This window comes from Diadema antillarum, unplaced genomic scaffold (genome assembly GCF_040938485.1).
Source record: "Diadema antillarum isolate AM-2024a unplaced genomic scaffold, OU_Dant_1.0 scf00000226, whole genome shotgun sequence".
Classification (NCBI taxonomy): domain Eukaryota; kingdom Metazoa; phylum Echinodermata; class Echinoidea; order Diadematoida; family Diadematidae; genus Diadema; species Diadema antillarum.
This window is the reverse complement of record NW_027271115.1, coordinates 789,409-807,245: the sequence shown is the minus strand read 5'-3', so window position 1 is coordinate 807,245 and position 17,837 is coordinate 789,409. Positions and strand designations below refer to the sequence as shown.

Below are 17,837 nucleotides of genomic sequence, written 5' to 3'. Positions count from 1 at the left end.
ATTATTCGGCGGCCAACCGGGGAGGGAGAGCGCCTGTCCCTTTTGAATCGTCGAGCTCGCTTGACTGCTTCGGAGATCTGTCACTGTCTGTTAATCCCAACCTGTAAACCTGTTACACTACCACTTTTGGGGCTTGTGAATTGTCATCTTTTCCATCAACATTTCCTCTTTTTTTTTCTCTCTCTCTCTGTAGAATCGTGTTCTTTGTTTCGAGATTTCTCATAGGCCTAACAGTTTGCAGAATCACTTCCACTCTAAAGTGACATTTTGTTTCAAACAAACTATTCCTGGACTTGTACAGTCTGTGTGATATCGCTTGTGGGTCTAAACTTCGCGAAAGAATATTGAAGCTTCAGATCAAAACGGATAAATTTTGTGTGGATACATTTGCAGTCGTTGGAGCCCTTGTACTTGTTGGTGTCAATAACTGTCAGTTTTGATAGGCCCAGGTAATTAGCCGGCATCATGATCAGTTTGAGCACATTAAGTTTAGAGAGAGTACCCGATTTCGGCCAGCGGGGAGATCTGGAATGGACCACGATCGGACTCATGCTCGTCGTACTCGTAGCCGCAATCTACTACTACGTCGTAAAAGTGGCGGACCGCTGCACCTGTTCGAAGCGGCTGGACGGCAAGACGGTTATTGTCACGGGTAAGTTTGCGGGTCTATACACATGATACCTTACCCCCATTTCCGTGCATCCAACGTTTACAGTGGAGAATGTCTCATTACAAATAGACAACGATGCTAATTAGCCATCAATGGTGGTTAACAGATTGATTTTAAATCTTGCCATATTATATGTTATTTCTCCAGTGTTGCTGCAGTTATTTGAATTTCTTTACTCTTCGTATAGTAAGTGATATCAATATGAGGTACGTAGTGTAGAGTATGAGGAGTCGCCTCAAAACCGGGGGGAACCCGGCTGCCATCACGATCTCGACATGCAAGAAATATGTGTCATGAATGTGGTTTTGAGTATCCCTCAGTAACGAACCATACACCCTGGTGATAAACAAACACACCATAACAAGACACGAACATACAGCAAATACTATGTGACTTTCAATATCGTACTGACGTCCCAATGTATGAAATTTGTTGATCTACAATCGTCATGACATGCACAGGGGTTTCCCTCAAATGCAACTTGCACGGTGTACGCCCAAGCGATTAGTGGAAATAGAAAGAAAACGGTACAAAGGAATTTTCATCTTTTGTCGCAATATTAGATAAGGAGGCCACGCAATTTATACATGCCAATTCAATGTGTTTAGTTGTCATCATGTGCAGATGAAAACACAGGAAGTGTGGAGTGGTAACAAAGAGGACAACTGGCTGTGGTAGGTACTGAGTGATGCATTACCGATGATGGTAATTACTTTGACGGTGTAAGGGGTCCTCATTATCCCGCTAATGAATTTCTGGCTCGACTGCAAACCGCCAAAACTGACGGCCACGAAGCTTGAAGGTCCGTGACGGGGATCTAGAGCTGCTGAATGGTCTACTCAATGCCATGAAACAGCAAATAATCTCCATCGAAGTAACATCCAAACATGATTGATAAAAATTCATTATTCATTCAGAGCATTAATGTTGATCAAACAGTATATTAGTCCAATAACTCTTGTGGAAAAAATATATGACAAATCACAGAGAAAATTGCTATCATAGTATTTACATAAACTGTAATAGCGTATATCAATGTTTACAGATTATTGATAGGGAATCCTATGAAAACATAGAGACTTGACGTCTTCATGAATATTTGTGTTTGTTTGAGTAGATCTTGCAGAAGGTGTGTAGAAACAGATTTTGTTACAGTGCACTGTCTAAAAACAGCGTAAGGTGGTAAACCACGCTCGACTGTATTGAAGTATAAGAAAGACTAAAATCTGGGAAGACTGAATAATTTAAGGGTAATATCAGTCATCTCTCAGCTCCATTTGGAATATTTCTGTTTCTTTTTTTCACGGCTTTTTGTGCCCCTGCTTGTTTCTTCACCCGTTTTCGTTCATCATGACAGACGAAACCACAGCCACAGCCGTCCAGTTTCAAAGTAAAGCGTGGCGTATAATGGCGCCCATCCAGTCCTTTATACTGCAGCGGTGCAAGCGATATTACCTCTCCCCAAGTTCGGGTGAGAGGATACGTGAGCTTATACGTTTACCAGTTAAATAATGCTGATCATTTTCAGCATCTTTTTAAGAGATTAGAGATTCAAAGATCAGAAATTGGAGATTAGAGATAAAAGATTAGAGATTAGAGATTTTGGTCAGACATGTGGGTTTTTTGTTTTGTTTATTTTCTTTAATACATATGGGTTGTTTATTTTTCAGTGATGTATTGAAAGAGAATAGCAAAAAATCGGTCATTTTAACAGCCAAGCCTGGTATTAGGTTTTCGTCTCTCCTTCGCGATCGTCGTTTCGTCATTTTTGTCTCGTTCAATGTATTGCTACTGTCCGTGAAGCTTATAGATTTATTTGTGTAAATCAAGTTTAATTGGCATATAGTTTGTATCACTGTTCTATCTAATAATATAGAGACTGCAGGTGGCGAAAAATCGCTCATTGTCAGAATGCTACACCTCCTTGCCCTCCCCAGCCCAGTAATTGCAGGCATTAAATGGCTAGGCATTTGCATTTGTTTGTAAATTACAAGAAAGGCACACACGGACCGACGCAAAATTTCTCTTTTTCGTCCTGTTAAGGTCTTTTAAAGTGAAAGATCTACACTTTACAAGTTAAATGTTACTTTGACATAAAGAATACAACTACAAAAAAAAAGCAAAGTGGTACAAGTTTCGTTGAAATCGGAGATAGAATAAGACAGTTTTATGAACAGTTTAAAGTTTCGTGCTTATGTTTTCATTAATTAACGTCATTGGTCGCAAATTTAAGCGTAAATTTGATTAGAGTGTGACTCAATAATGCCCTCGATCCACTAGTCTCCAAGTATTTTTAAAACAAAATGCTAAGAGTAATAATAACAGAAAATAACTGAAAACAATGAAAGTTATGTAGCAATTAGAACCCATGCCGTTTATAAATCATACATTGCTCAGGTGCTTCTATAACTGTAGGACTACAATATTTTGACGAAAAAACGATCGATATTTTGGTCTCATTTTGAGATACGGTATTTGGCGAAGATCTGATGGGGGCAAGTGACGAGTCAAAGGAAAACTTATGACGTTACGACATCATCACCTTCTAATTTGCATAATTCCTCATGGTGATCATGCAATACCAGTGCGCTGTGAAGACATGTGGAGCTGTAAACTTCCTTTTATTATTTCCGTCATGACAAATACTAAGATTCAAACTCAATGACTTTAAAACCTACAAAGAATAAAGCAACTCATATACAATAAAATCAATACAAATATGAAGAAAACACATGGCATTACAAGCTTGACAATCTTATGAATAAAATGCACACAGAATGAAATTAACAAGGACAGGGAAAATGTGAAAAATTTATTGATAAATAAGATAACCCATATTCAGCTGCACTGAGTAGGCCTATATAGTGCTGCTGGTCTTACAAGTATTTATGTTACGTGCGATTTTATGTGACAAGCGTATACCCATCAGTTCCTTTGATTTTACTCATGAGAGTGAACTTGAACTTGAAGGGAAAATTCACTTGAAGGAATGCAGCACTGCAGCGAAGACTTGAGCAATAAAACATGTCACTGGGGTTATCTCTGGAATGATAAAGGGAATATATCTGTAGTTGTATATACAATGAAGAGCAGAGAAGTGCAATCACAACAAACACAACGTATCTAGAGGATGATGTGAGCATTCGACGTCAGATGAAATGTTTTGAGTGCTTTCATAAATCAGGCATCGTTCTTCTTGTTTTTATATTGTTTTTACAATGCGAAAGGACGAAAATACTCCCATAAATCCCATCCCCCGTGTGTCAAAAGAACCACAGGTGTCTCTTATGCTGTCAAGTGACATTGGCACGTCAGTAGTCAAGTGATGTTCTAAATATATGTGATATTAATAGACTATGTCCTCGCATTGTTCATATTCATGCCAAAGGCAAAGAGGATTATATCAAACTGAGGTAGGGATACAATCGAAGACTTTAGTTTAAACACACAGGAGGAAATGAGCATTGATTTTATGTGTCGTTAAAGAAATCCAAGTCATCACTAATGTGCTATATTTGAAAATCAAATGAACCCTCAAATTGAATCTGGATGGGAAAAAATACAAAAGCAGAGTCTACAATAACAACAACAACAACAAATATAGGGTTAATGGTCAGGCGCTTCCCTGACCCTTGTAATAAGTATTATGTACCTATGTCAACTATGCCAGAGTTTGTTTGCTTGATTGTTTGTCATAATACTTACATCCGGTTCTTTGTACTTTATACCTACATGTTTACACTTTGTTTGTATCTGCACTTAGACGGAGTGTTTATGATCTTTAACAAGAACATAAAAAACATTTTCGTATCGATTCTGGTCAAAACACAAAGGAGACATGCCGGCAGTGTGTTAGATACATAATCAGATATTTATCCTCTTGGTAAATTAAGATGAAAGTAGAACAACAATGCATATAATATGTAGTGAATCAGCTATAGGACTTGACGGACACAGTTATGTAATTTCACCCATGGTTGGGCCCACTGCGCTGACAAAGCCGCCTGGGTTGCAGTAAGATTTTGGTACCACACCTACACTCGAGGCGGTTGAGAGGCGTTTTCTCTCTGTACAAACCACACGGAGCTTAATTAATTGATGATGATTGCGAATCATTATTGTACATCTGATTTGCAGACGAAAGCCTGATGGCGGGGAAAAAGGATGTTTGTAATTACGCACGAAACTCGGCGTGACCGTCTGCTCAATGATTAAGCGATTTTTGAATTGCCTTGACAAGAATGTATCTCGGCCACTGTCTGGGTGCCTAATCAATTTATACATTATTGAGCTGCAATAGCGCAATGAATTGATGATAATTCCATCAAGTTTACCAGCAGTTCATTTAAATTCAGTGGTACTATGTCTTGAAAGTGTGCGGGGAGCTAATAACATGCGGTTTGTTCATTATTATAGATCATCATTAACCTGGGCGTCGTGTAACTGACAGGGTATAAGTTAACTTCACATCCAGATGATTATTATGAAAAGATTAGACTGTGCCAATTAAAACAGGTCAAATTCTATTAGAAAATGACCCAATAAATGGAAAATGTAATGGCAGAGTTTCACATGTTTTCATGAAACGAAACCATGTTACGAATTGCAACTTCATACGCGCAACTCTTAATTGGTCGAAATATTCTTTTTCTCTCTCTCCCGACAGAAAATAAAGAAACAAATATTTGGTGGAAGCTTCAGAAAAAAATAACGGAAACATACAGGTTTTTATCTCATGACTAGAAGCATCGTTAGAGTTAGATTTTGGGTCGTGGGAGAATGTTCCTTTCTCGTTGTTGGTCGAGGTAAAACCTGGCAAGTAACTGCAAGCACTGTTGGCAAAGTGTGACAGAAATAAATGAGTTTGGACAGAATTCAGACACAGCAGTCATTCAGTGGTTATTCTTCCAGTGAATTGTTTCCGTGCACCTGCCCGCATGTTCGGAGTGTCCATTAACTCATATATTTGTCATCAGAAGTCTGCCGTACGCCAAAAATGTCGACAAAACTCGGACTAAGATTATCAAAGGGAATGCACAGTAAGAGGTAAAGATCAAGTGTCGCAGGTTATCGAAACTTAACAGGAGCATTTTCACCTCTCCTTTATTCCAAAAGCCTCGTACTCAGATTGGATATCTCAGGACTGCATGCCAGGAGATATCAGTGACACCTATTTGTTTCCAGTTAAAGTGACATATCATTTTATTTCTTCTTTGCTTATGATTTTTGTTTTCCATAAGGAAGAATTTGACACTCAAAAAAGAAGTCAAAATTTCAAGACTCGCCATGGTAGTCATGAATATTCGTACGGTGAACTCACATGGTATATAAAGACACATAGTAGTCGTGTCATGGTTATCTTAGTCTGTATAGCCGATTAGTTCATGATGCACTCGCTCATTCATTGTCAACTAATACTTCGGGCCCGTAGAGTGTTCTGACCAAGGGACGTGTGAGAGATACACTTTCGTGTTCTGACCTGTATTATGCGTAAATCGGTCTTAGCAAATTGTTGAAATCAGAACCCATTTCAGTATATTATGGTATCCCGTCTTCGTTTGATGATGTGAGCGTTCTTAGTCGCTCACGAAACCGATATCTTCGTTTCCCTTGTCACGAATGATCGATGAATTTCACTCGCATATAACACAAAGGAAGGATGTCTACAATACATTGATAATCAACTGACTGTCTTGTTTGACCTCCTGTTTGTGGCACTTTGAATGATCAGACGAAGACCCGCGATACCCGCTATTGTCGGGTAAGAGCATTTCTTCTGGGTCTGCTTAATAATGGTGGGCCTATATTGGCAAGCATTTTCTCTCCGTACTAACCCTTGTCGAGGATTCTAGATCATGAGTTGAATAGAACAGGAACAACTGCGTGAATTGAGTGAAAGTGAAGCGATAATGAAGAAGCTCTACGAGATGTAGATAATCTGCTTGGCCACGTCTTGCTTTCTTTCTTCTGACTTGGTACACAAAAAAGCGAGGTTCAATAAGTCGCGACAAGCAAACAAATGAGAGAACAATGTGCCCACTTTTACGAATCAGCGCCCAAGAAACCGCGAGAACGCGTCAATTCAATCCGCTTTACGAAATAGTTTCTTTTCTTTCTTTCTTTCTTTTTAAAGCATAAAATTGTGAACCTTAGAGTAAAATATATCGATAAGCCTTGTGAGTCAGAGGAAAGGTATCCAGAATAGGGGATATATCGTATCTTTTCGAGTTTCATCAGCCCGGAACGCGCTTGTTGATTGGCGGTTCGTTCCTCCTTGAGCTTACTGTATCATGCTGTGGAATCTCTCATCACGACTCTTGAGCACTGTTTTCTTTGTTTTAATAAAAAGCTAATTTTGATTTATAATCTTGGCTCGATGACAGCACCTCTGGTAATGAATAGAATATCGAATGGTTATCTTTACAATTCATCCTTATAACGTACCCCCCCCCCCCCCCCGAATGTTACACCTAGAGAGGGAAGATGATTTCCACTAATTACAATCATAATACAGATGTGAAAATCCGACTTCAATAAATCCCTCAACTACCAAGATGGAAATAAGAATTACTTAGTAGTGCACGGGACCCGGATTTCAAGTCAGTAATGAAGGTGAAATCCTTTATAGGTATCATTACGTAAGCGCACATGAAGCAAAAACCAATTTGTTCTGCTGCACTTTACTTCTAGCAAATATTATAAAATGGATGTGTGAGTGCAGGCTACTTTTGTTCAATCTCGTCCCAATAAGAAAGAGAAAGACCACCACCAAAAAAAAAAATCACATATTTTGTACACCAGTATGAGGACGCGCTATATAACACTACAGGGCTAAATGGGTGACTGCACCAGCGCCCGCAGTACGAATTACTGTCCTTGTTGATCAAAAGTTGATATCTGTCAGACTTGAAAAGCTGACCAATGACCGTGATGGCCGTTCCTTTGTAATGATTGTAAACACTCAGTTGATCGCGAGGTTCTGGTAGCCTTACATTACCCGATGACTCATCAGCTGTTGTTTGCAGCTTTATAGCTCTCACATAAAATCCCACAAGCTCTCATAATCCTTTGCCTTGATTTGTCTCTTCTCGACTTAATCAGTTCCTCCACACCTGGTCGATTCCAGCTAATCCCTCCAGACGACTTCGTCAACTAAAACATTCCTCGCGAGGGAGAAATAGGCACGGGTTTCATTGGATGGGTGATCTCTTCAGTATTATCTCTTCATTTTATCGTTCCCTCGTTGCCTACAACTTCCTTTTGACCAGCGAGTCAAGTCATTATCATTCGCAGGCGTAAGATGTCTACCGGTTGTATAGGTTACACCTTACAATATCCACGGCTGCTGTTTGTGAAAGTGTTTGGCAGGTGATCGATACGTCCGATATCAATCTTATCAGTGATGTGGGAAGACGATATCCGCAACCGGCATTTAGTCATGAGAGACTTTCGGACAGTCGTGTGAACAAAATAAAACAATTCACTGATATCGTCGTTCAAGTACTCGTTATCTGTGACCTTGGTTACAAATGGGTCGTTCGTCATGAGACAGAGATCCCATTAGTTAATTCACACACTAATGAACACAAATTCGGATCACAAGCAATGCGTGCTGTTTGCTTGATTTATACGTTTGAGCTGCGTGATGGCACGTTATCATGATGATTAAACTTAAGTCTCCGCAAGTGAGTGATTTCAAAGCTTCTGAGGTAAACACAGTGAATTAGTTGTCATCTAACAGAACCTGATGTGGAGTTGTTCAGGCAGGCGACTGCAACTCTTTTGCAAAGCTCGAGTAAAGGTTTTGATAGTTGTGTGGACTGCTGTCTCACCGTTTGCTGAAAAAGACTAGTGATAATTTATTCGACAGCATGGCCTAATGGATTTGTAATGTATAGGATACGTAAAACAGTGTTGAATACAATCTTGAGTTATATTGAAAAAGAAAAAAGAAACCAAGTGATACTGGTTCACACACACACACACACACACACAACCACACACACACAAATATTTTATGCAGGTAAACACCTTATTTATTTGTTGGATGTTTGGTTATGTGCCTTTTAACATTTAACATTCGTTATGGACTATTGTTAGGTCAGCATGCATGCTATCCTTTCGCATTATTAGCCCTGATGTGGCCATTCTCGATGTTTGTTTTGTTTTGTTGAGATGCGTCATGTACACGTTTCCCCATATTTTGCAGTGTCGTTTAGTAGATGTGTGACATAAAAAAGCCATTTGGTCATTTTAGTCGTCCGTGTCATTTTAAGAAAAAATAGATCACTGTGTAATGTCTGCAATCAATACTATTAAAGGAAAACTCCGAATGATTTTCCGACTTTTGCATTTGAACATAATATATCAATCGGCTGTACTATCAGGTACAAAGTTACATAATTTAGAGTGATTGGAATAAGGAATAGGAATAATTTCAAAATTTGTAACAAATCACAGTTAGCAAGGATGATGGACATAGCAGCTTCACCATAAGAATGCAGGATGGGCGCTCATGAAAGCAGAACAAAAGAAAGCATCCATGAATTCTACGAAGATGAAATTGTTAACAAGTGTCATTATCATGCATGGAATTACATTGCTACATTACTGGAATGTGTGAGTCTTCTATGTCGTCATCCTTGTTCAGTGTAATTTGTTTTGGGGTTTTCAGAATTGGTTTATCTGCTCAAGAACCACAATAAGTTCCATAAATGTATACATGGCACTACCGATTTATGTACTTCATGATGTGAAATCACGGAAATTGTCCGGAATTCCCCTTTAACATAATCATAACATGAGATCCCATTAACCACTGAGAAAGACTCCTCTTATTGTTATACTCAGCCCTTTGGACCATCTAACGTCAAAGAATAGCAGAGGAAAGACAACAATGAAAAGAAAAATCTAGTCTTTCCCCGATAATTAATCACCTTTCTGTCCATCAATATACTGGTCTGTCTATCTTCCTATCCATCAGTCTTCCAATCCATTTATACCTTCATCCATCTGTTTATATCTGCAATCGCTTCATTAATCTAGATCAGTCAGTTTGCGAAGATAAGACGGAGTCAAAAGGAAAGAAAGAGAAATAGAAATAAAAGAGGCAGAGAAATCCTCACCTATTTTCCCTAGACCGATTTTACTTGAGGCCAGATTTCGCTTCAGACAAGGGTGCAGATATCAATGGGTTTAGGGATTTAAAAGATAAATGATAAGTCAAAACTCATTCGTCTCTTACACGATATCTAGGCTCAGTCTCAGTTACGGAGAGAAAAGTCGCCCTGAATGTCCTTTTGTTCGCAGTTCATAAGGACTAGATGTCCTAACACCAGATATCGTCCCTACGCCTTTTGTGCATGGGTTGTCATTCCCTGGATTTATCATTGCAAACGCGTTGGAGATGCTGATAAAAACTTGGCGTCTTGGGAGGGGGCTAGATGCCACCTCCGATGGGGAGCGCAGCCGGGGTGGTGCACCATCATTTCCCGTCCAAACCTACCAGCGAAACGTGATCCCTCATAAAAGCATCGATGGAAAGTTAACATGTTCACAATATTAAAAACGCACCAATTTTGCTTACGTGAATTATACGAGCTTCACCTGCGATAATTATATGCGTGTTTAGAGAAATGCAGCAATTTGTAAAATTTGTTGTCATTGGATGTGAATATGTCATTGCCATTGATAAAATATGACAGTTTAAAGCTGGTTTTCTGTTATGTATCAAGAGCATCTCGGAAGAATAATAGAGGGGAATCATGCTAGATCTAAAGTCGACACAGAGTAGAAATTTGTAGGTGAATCAAGGCTACAGTCTCTGACGAATGTATAGACTGCCATGCATGAATTATAGTATTTCGTTCCAGCAGATCACAAGAAATGAAAACGATGTTAAGCTTGAAGTAATAACAAATTCAGGATGATTATGCCATTACAAATGAATGACCATCAACGTCAATAAAAACTGATCGATGTGTATTACTTACTTTCACAAGGTTGGTATCTTCAAGTTAGGAATTGTTTTCTAGCCTAATTCTGAACTAATTTCCTGTCAAAAACACAGTAATGATTTATAGGAAAATATTCAAATATCCCAAAATCGATGTAACAACCATACACAAAATTTTAAAGGAGATTACTATATCCAACGAAGAACAAAGGACAGTTTCTGAGAAGGATATCGTCAGAAGGTTGGGGATTTACCGACCTTACACGAATAATCAAGGTGCTGTGACAAACGTATGGATTAAATGGACTGCTGCCAAAATTATCTTCCCATTGCTTTGTTGTCGACAGAATCGCGCTCGTTAATAAAGATATTTCCGGGCTGCGCAAATTACATAATCAGGGTTTGACAATTTTAGGTGGACGTAAATCCTTGTGTCTACAAAAGACGACAGGCGCTGAAAGTGTACATGAAACTCGAGTCTCGCCTCAACTTCTTCAAGTCTTAAACGCGTTATCAAGCTCAGCCATCGAAATACAATGAAACAACATAATATATAATGTCTTTGTTGTTATTTTTTTACTCGTTCATTCAAAATACTTATTGTTTTGGGCGGGGCTAACATTCACTAAGTCCTGATATTATTTATTGTTTTGTCTCTTCTTTTTTATAGAGCTATAGGCGTTTTCGTTTCGGATTACCGGTATATTTTCATGATATCTCTTGGTCTTTTGCCTTTCAGTGACTCTGTCACGACATATCCCTGAGTCTTAGGACAATCACTTAGGACTGTCAGACTTATGCTCGCAGACACAGACACAGATACTCACGCACATACAGACATACATGCACCATCCATATACACATACAATAATACATACACGATAATTATGACACACACACATACACACACACACACACACACACACACACACACACACACACACACACACACTCGAAAAAAACATAGTTAAGTTACATCCTTGTCGTGCAACACTATTCTCATTGTCAGAAGAGGGCCACAATATTGTGGCCAAAAAAGAGCTGTACGACTATACCATGCGACAGTTGAATCACCTTTTCTCTAATTTTGTCGTAAACATACATTACGTATATAATTATAGAGCCTGATACGACAGTGATTGGGAACAGGATACTAGTATGTAGCGAACGTATATAAGATATTGTACATTGATTCACACTAAGGGTGGGGGGGGGGGGAGACGATCAGAGCACTGGTTGGAAGTCCATGGTCAGAGTGCGGAAATTTATAAATCTCCACATTTCTTTCCTAAAAAACGGCTTCGCAGTCCCGTACGTGAACTGTTGGCTTTGAATAATGACGATTAATACCACTACAATCACTATGAATTTTGCTTAATGTAGATTGTAATAATTGCAGTTTCCTTATAACAACAAATCAGATTCTCACACCTGATTGGTTTTTTCCTGGCTGTCGCCATGCTAACTGCAGCTGCGTTACTTGCAAAAATATCAAATCTCTGTACAAATTAGAATTGTGAATGCAACAAAAACAACAATTGATAAAGGGAATTAATCTGGGAGAGTACTTATGTTTTCAACACCACTTGTGTCTCTAATGGGAGAGGCAGGTCATTGTTACAGTGACTCATTAATCCTGGTTTCTGCAAAGAGTGACTGAGGACAGGGAGTCACTATACCAGCAACCTGACATTCAGAACTTTGTTTTACCAAAAACAATTCCCTCGTCGATCAAGTCAATTGATGCTGTGAGATTGCAGATAACACTGACATAGAACAGATGAAAGCCAACCAATTTCAGTTCAGTTCAAGTTTATTCTTTTCATACTATACATAATAGCACAAACATGATAATATCATACTGTGAATAAAAGGAAAGAGATGTCAACATAAGTAATATAAAGTATCAGGGTACATACATTACTTTTGATGAAAATCAAAGGAGTGAACAATTTGATTGTTTTTTTGTTTTGTTTTTTTTTTGAGGGGGGTGGAGATGGGGGAACCAATGAAAAAAGCAAAGCTTGTAGACTGTGGGACCCATCAAGTGCCATATGAATAAATAGGTGAAATGTGAAAGATTATTGAAATCGTGAAAATAAACCCGTTCAATTACTTTGATGCCACCACAAATTTACATTTGATGTGTAAAAGAACGGACCTTCTCTCTGTGGTCCAAAGTACTTCTTCGCTGTGGTTTAATTTTCTTGTCTCTCTTATTCATCACTGGTTTCAAGCGTTTACCTTCGTTCACTGACCCCATCGTAACATAAACCAAAATAATTACATATTATAGTCCCAAATCGTATTCCATCAATATCAATTTCTTTTCCTTCCTTCTTTTTTTCTGTGCTGTACTTACAGCGTTGTTTTTTAACACTAAACACTTTCAAGAATTTTGAATGCAACTGTCTTATATCGCACAATTCGCTCTTGTTCTTTTTTACATTCAGTTGTATTTGCCAATGCCTACATAACCAAAAGCGGAATGATATGGCACATCATGTGATACCACCACATAGCAAATTAGAATACATAATGATTATGGTGATACATATGACCCGCTCCACTTGTTGTACAACCCATACACGTATCTTTTTAACCTAAACAAAACTTAAACTCTCTTTTTTTTATCAGGTCATCCACGGTCTTTGTCCATACAGTCACAGACCTTATAGCAATCAATGCCACTGAATTAGTCAACTGACTTTTCTATTTCCTGTTTGCTGAAAGAATGATGAAGGACTTGATTGTCTATATGGTAACCTGATATGTTATCTATTGTGATGTTATACCTATTAATTAATCATACAATTAAGGGGCTTTGTGGATCTTTTTTGTTTTGCCCTTATTCAAATTAGCCTTGTGTGGGAGTCACATAAAAAGAGATGATGACACACAATGCACGGAAAATACATCCGATATCAAATTAAACTGTTTCATATTCATATTTCATGACATCCTAACTTTCTTTATGTGGGGCTGTGGATCTTATGTTAATTAAGTAACTTTATTATCATTTCTGTAAACAAAGACTCCAAATCAACTTAAATTGAAAAGCTTCAAATTTTTGTTTCACGTAAATACTTCCGAGCAGAATCGTAATATAACTATTATTGTTTCTAAACAAACCAAAGTGTATGATGCGGGTTGTGTGTGTGTGTTTTTTTTTTCCAGGGGCATAGTTTGAACATTCTTCGCATTTGGCTACTTACATTGTAAAAACATCGATGTTAGATTTAACACCACAGGTGTTAAATCTAACACCGATCAAGTGTCAATAGAGGACCACACCCACAGGTGTAAAAAGTATGTTGTGATGGTGTTGAAAGGTGTTCACCTGGCACTTAATGGTGTTAATTTGACACTGCAGCTGGTGATATTTTTGACACTGCGCTGTGTATGGTGTTAATCCAACAATGACACCGCATGGTGTTGATTTGATATTGCTGGTGTTAATATCAATGGTATAACACCCGCCCAGCTTCAATAGGAGACCACACTAATTGGTGTTACTGTGGTGTAAATGTGTTCACACCTTTTTTTTTAAATCAAGTACTTTATCGGAAAATTCTTGATCGTCTTGTTGAAGTTCAAAATCAACAAGAAAAACAGTAACTAAGAAACTATTAATTTTTTTTTTCATATTTTGAAGTGACACCCGGAGGTGTTGATCTAACACCATAAACGAGCACCGAAAATTTAACACCAGCTCGGTGTTTCATATTTAACACCGGACTTTTTGCAGTGTATAAGGTCATTAATGAACCTGATCACCTGATTAGAAGAGCTGATCACGGTTTAAAGTCATACGAGTGCCCAATATCATAAGAATATTTGTATTTACGTGTTTAGGAAAATTAATGACAAAATGAGACAGTCATTCAGAGGATGGGCGGACTCAAAAATACAAACAACTTATGTTGAAACAATTTCCCCGAATTATACGCTGAATGATTAGTCCGTCGCTATTCATAGCGACGTGATTTAGATCAGATTTTGTTCCTACCACCTCCCCCCTACCAAAAAAAAAAACCAAAACAAAACAAACAAAACAAAAACAAATGCATAAACCAGGAAAACTCCTCTTTTTTCGAACATACAAACTAGCCCCTTCTATTAACGTTGATTCTTAAACCATCCTTCGAATGGTGCTTGACGCATTTCACCAATCGAGAATTCGTTCACATTTGGAGATGACATTATGGTACAAACACACATGTCCAACACATTTGGGTCTGAAACTCTGTGTTATGAAGAGTGTATGTATTTTATTTTCTTCTCCTCTTCCCAGTAAAACGCCGTGTATTTCCCAGAAAGACATGATTGCAATACAAATGCAGTGACTAATCGCTCGGCGTTGCGGTCTGGCATGATATAAAAAACAAACGACTAAGAATAGACCATTGCCCGTTTTGCATAACATCCATCAACGGAGTACACAAAACGTGAGTCTTCAGACCAAATACAAGGCTGTCTCCTTTTTGTACTGAATCAACTGTCAACAAGAAATCTCTGTTTGTTCCTTCTGTACGTCACTGCATCATACAGGGTTGGTATTGCATGAGTCTCGCTTTGTTCTTTCAAACTGAAAAGAGGGTATAGAAAATAATCCTTGAAATATTGCACTGTACCTGCAACAATCATTGGACCGCGGTAGATAAATCAGCTACCAAAACAGCATTGTATGTGTGTGCCTGTGTTGTGGTGTGGTGGGTACGTATGACAATAAGACGAGTTGGGTTTTGCTTATGAAGTTTAGCGGCGCGGGACAATGTACGGTGTTCAACCATTTACAAGGTATAGGAGATTTTAGTCTTTCTGTGTTTACCTCAACTAATTTTCGTTTATTCCATACTCCCCACCGTTTCTTCGTCTCCTCCTTCTCATTCTCCTCCTTCTTTTTCTTCTACTTCCTGTTTTCTCTTTTCTTGTGTTACACCTTGCAAGGAACTTTCCGAACTCGAATAGCCAATTAAGTCCTGATACTTGCCAAAGTCGACCCCTTAGAGCTCTAGATTTGCCCCGTTATGATTTTTTTTTGTAATAAATAAAACACCGATTCGAAGTTGTCACGATAAATAGCATCAGAACTGCTGCTGCTGATAATTATTATACTATGCTGAATTTATCTGACGCTCGCTAAACATCAACAAAACGAGGAAATGCGGTTGCTTGGATGTCATGACATTGTGTAGCTGTGAATCAATTCATAGGTAAAGCCCCGCGGAGTTTATCCGCTGATATCAAAACATTATGAAATTCCACCCTGATTTAGGAAAGGAGTCTGTGGAATGATAATCGCATCTCCTGGCTTATTTACAGGAATATTAAGAGTGATTGCCTAGCGATGTTGTCTGCCATGGATCCGCGAAGGGGGTTGTCCAATGGACGTGTTGGTTGCGGCCTGCTACCCGCCGAGACGCGACGAGCGGTCGTTACTGTAGCCGGCTTCCTCGGCTCCAGCACTGCGGGATTTCAGAGAAAGATTTGCTCTGACAACACCCTGTCACGACAATCCATAACAGGAATTGCAGAAAGGAAACGTGGAAGACTTGAACACGAACAGAACCTCTATAAAAAGTTTACTCAAACGAACATAATCATGTTAAATAACACAAATACAAGGGAAGGAGATGGGATAAAACTAGATGACCTGAGAAAATATCAACCTAGAACTTGAAGATGTTGCAGCCGGTCCATGGAAGGAACTGTGGCTGTTAAACTTGATCTTTATACAATTACAGATATGGTGAAACTGGTCGCTCTTACAAGAAATCTATATAGAAAAGTATCACCTAATCGGTGATGTGTTTGTCACCCAGTTTTCTGGAGGCAACAAAAGAGTCAGATCCTGACGGAAAAGAACGAGTCTTGACCATGGTAGGGATAATTTCCCTATTCCGTATAGACAAGATTCTGAGATGTATACATGCCGTCTTTTAAGTGTAATTAACATTCCTTTGAATCAGAAATACAGCCGTACACATTCACTCAAAACACAGGAACAGCTATCGCTTGAGCCCTTGTAATTGGGGAAACCGATGTGTGCATACCAAGAAGAAGGAGCTTATGCTTCGTTTCTTTGCAACAGAAAACTGCTCACAAGATGTACATTCAGGCTTTTTTTTTTCATTTTCCTATTTATGGTATAGGCCGGGGGATGATTCAGTCATCAGTTTATTTCTTTTATTCTGGCCGAATGACCTACGGTATGGAAAGCACATTGCTGTACTGAAAGCAATGTATGACTATATAAATAGACTAAACATGAAGGGGCGATAGTATAGACAACAACAACAACGAGAAAATGCAGTCTGATTCATTTCATTGTTCTTAACTCTACTTTGATAAAAGGAAAATGTGAGAGAATATATAGATATCCGTAATAAGTAAATAATATAGATATAGATGTAAATATATCATTCAAAATCAGTAATATTTCAATTCGTTTGCATTGCATTAGTTTTGTGTTATCTAATTATTAACGCATTAAGTCATCGCAATTTGTTTCATTTCCTATATTTACCCACGATGTCCCAACGAGAAACTCATTTACAACTTCCAGCTCAAGAGCTACCGCACAGGATGTTTTTAGTTGCCGAGTAGGAAGAAGTGAATGAGTTTGTTCTTCACACTCTAGCATGCAATGGGACTCAAACCTAACCGATGAGAGCGTTCAGAGAGATATATCTAGAGAGAGAGAAGGAGTTTCTAAACTTTTCTCGAAGCATTTTACACACTCGAGGGAAATCATCCTCCCAATAATCTATCGCAGCAAAATTTCCGTTTCATATTTTGCCATTAGTGAGTCACATTAAGTCTTGTCACGACCCTGTATTATCCACTTTCTCCTTCCCGCACCCCGAATCCATTTCTTAACGCCTAACGCTGAGAGGTGACTGACGGTGATACTTACAGGAGTCCTGTGATACCTAACGCCGACGAGTTTACTTCCTTCAAGAAGTAAGATGCGAAAGCCACAGCACGGATGTTCGATTCCCCTCCGAAAAATTAGCTTTGACGTCCTAATTCGGGGTTCTGGCTCCAGATGTGAAACGCTGAATTGAAGTTGAAACCCTTCTGTCGCTGCAGCAGGGTTTTACCGCCCTCTCGTTCATAAAAATGTGTTTTACCAGATAATCCCATACATGTGTGCGAATTGTATCGGATGGAAGAAAGAAAGTGGGGGAAAAGAGACTTGGCGAAAAG

At 38.7% G+C, this 17,837-nt stretch overlaps 1 protein-coding gene across 1 annotated transcript in view; it reads left to right on the top strand.

Moving 5' to 3' along the window:
* Nucleotides 1–271: 271 nt before the first annotated feature.
* Nucleotides 272–17,837, top strand: part of LOC139724696 (retinol dehydrogenase 12-like) — a 37,110-nt gene continuing 19,544 nt past the window's right edge. The window contains exon 1 of the mRNA XM_071635819.1: nucleotides 272–652. Within this exon, the coding sequence (XP_071491920.1) occupies nucleotides 466–652 (187 nt within the window). The 5' untranslated portion in view covers nucleotides 272–465. The remainder of the gene's footprint in view (nucleotides 653–17,837) is intronic.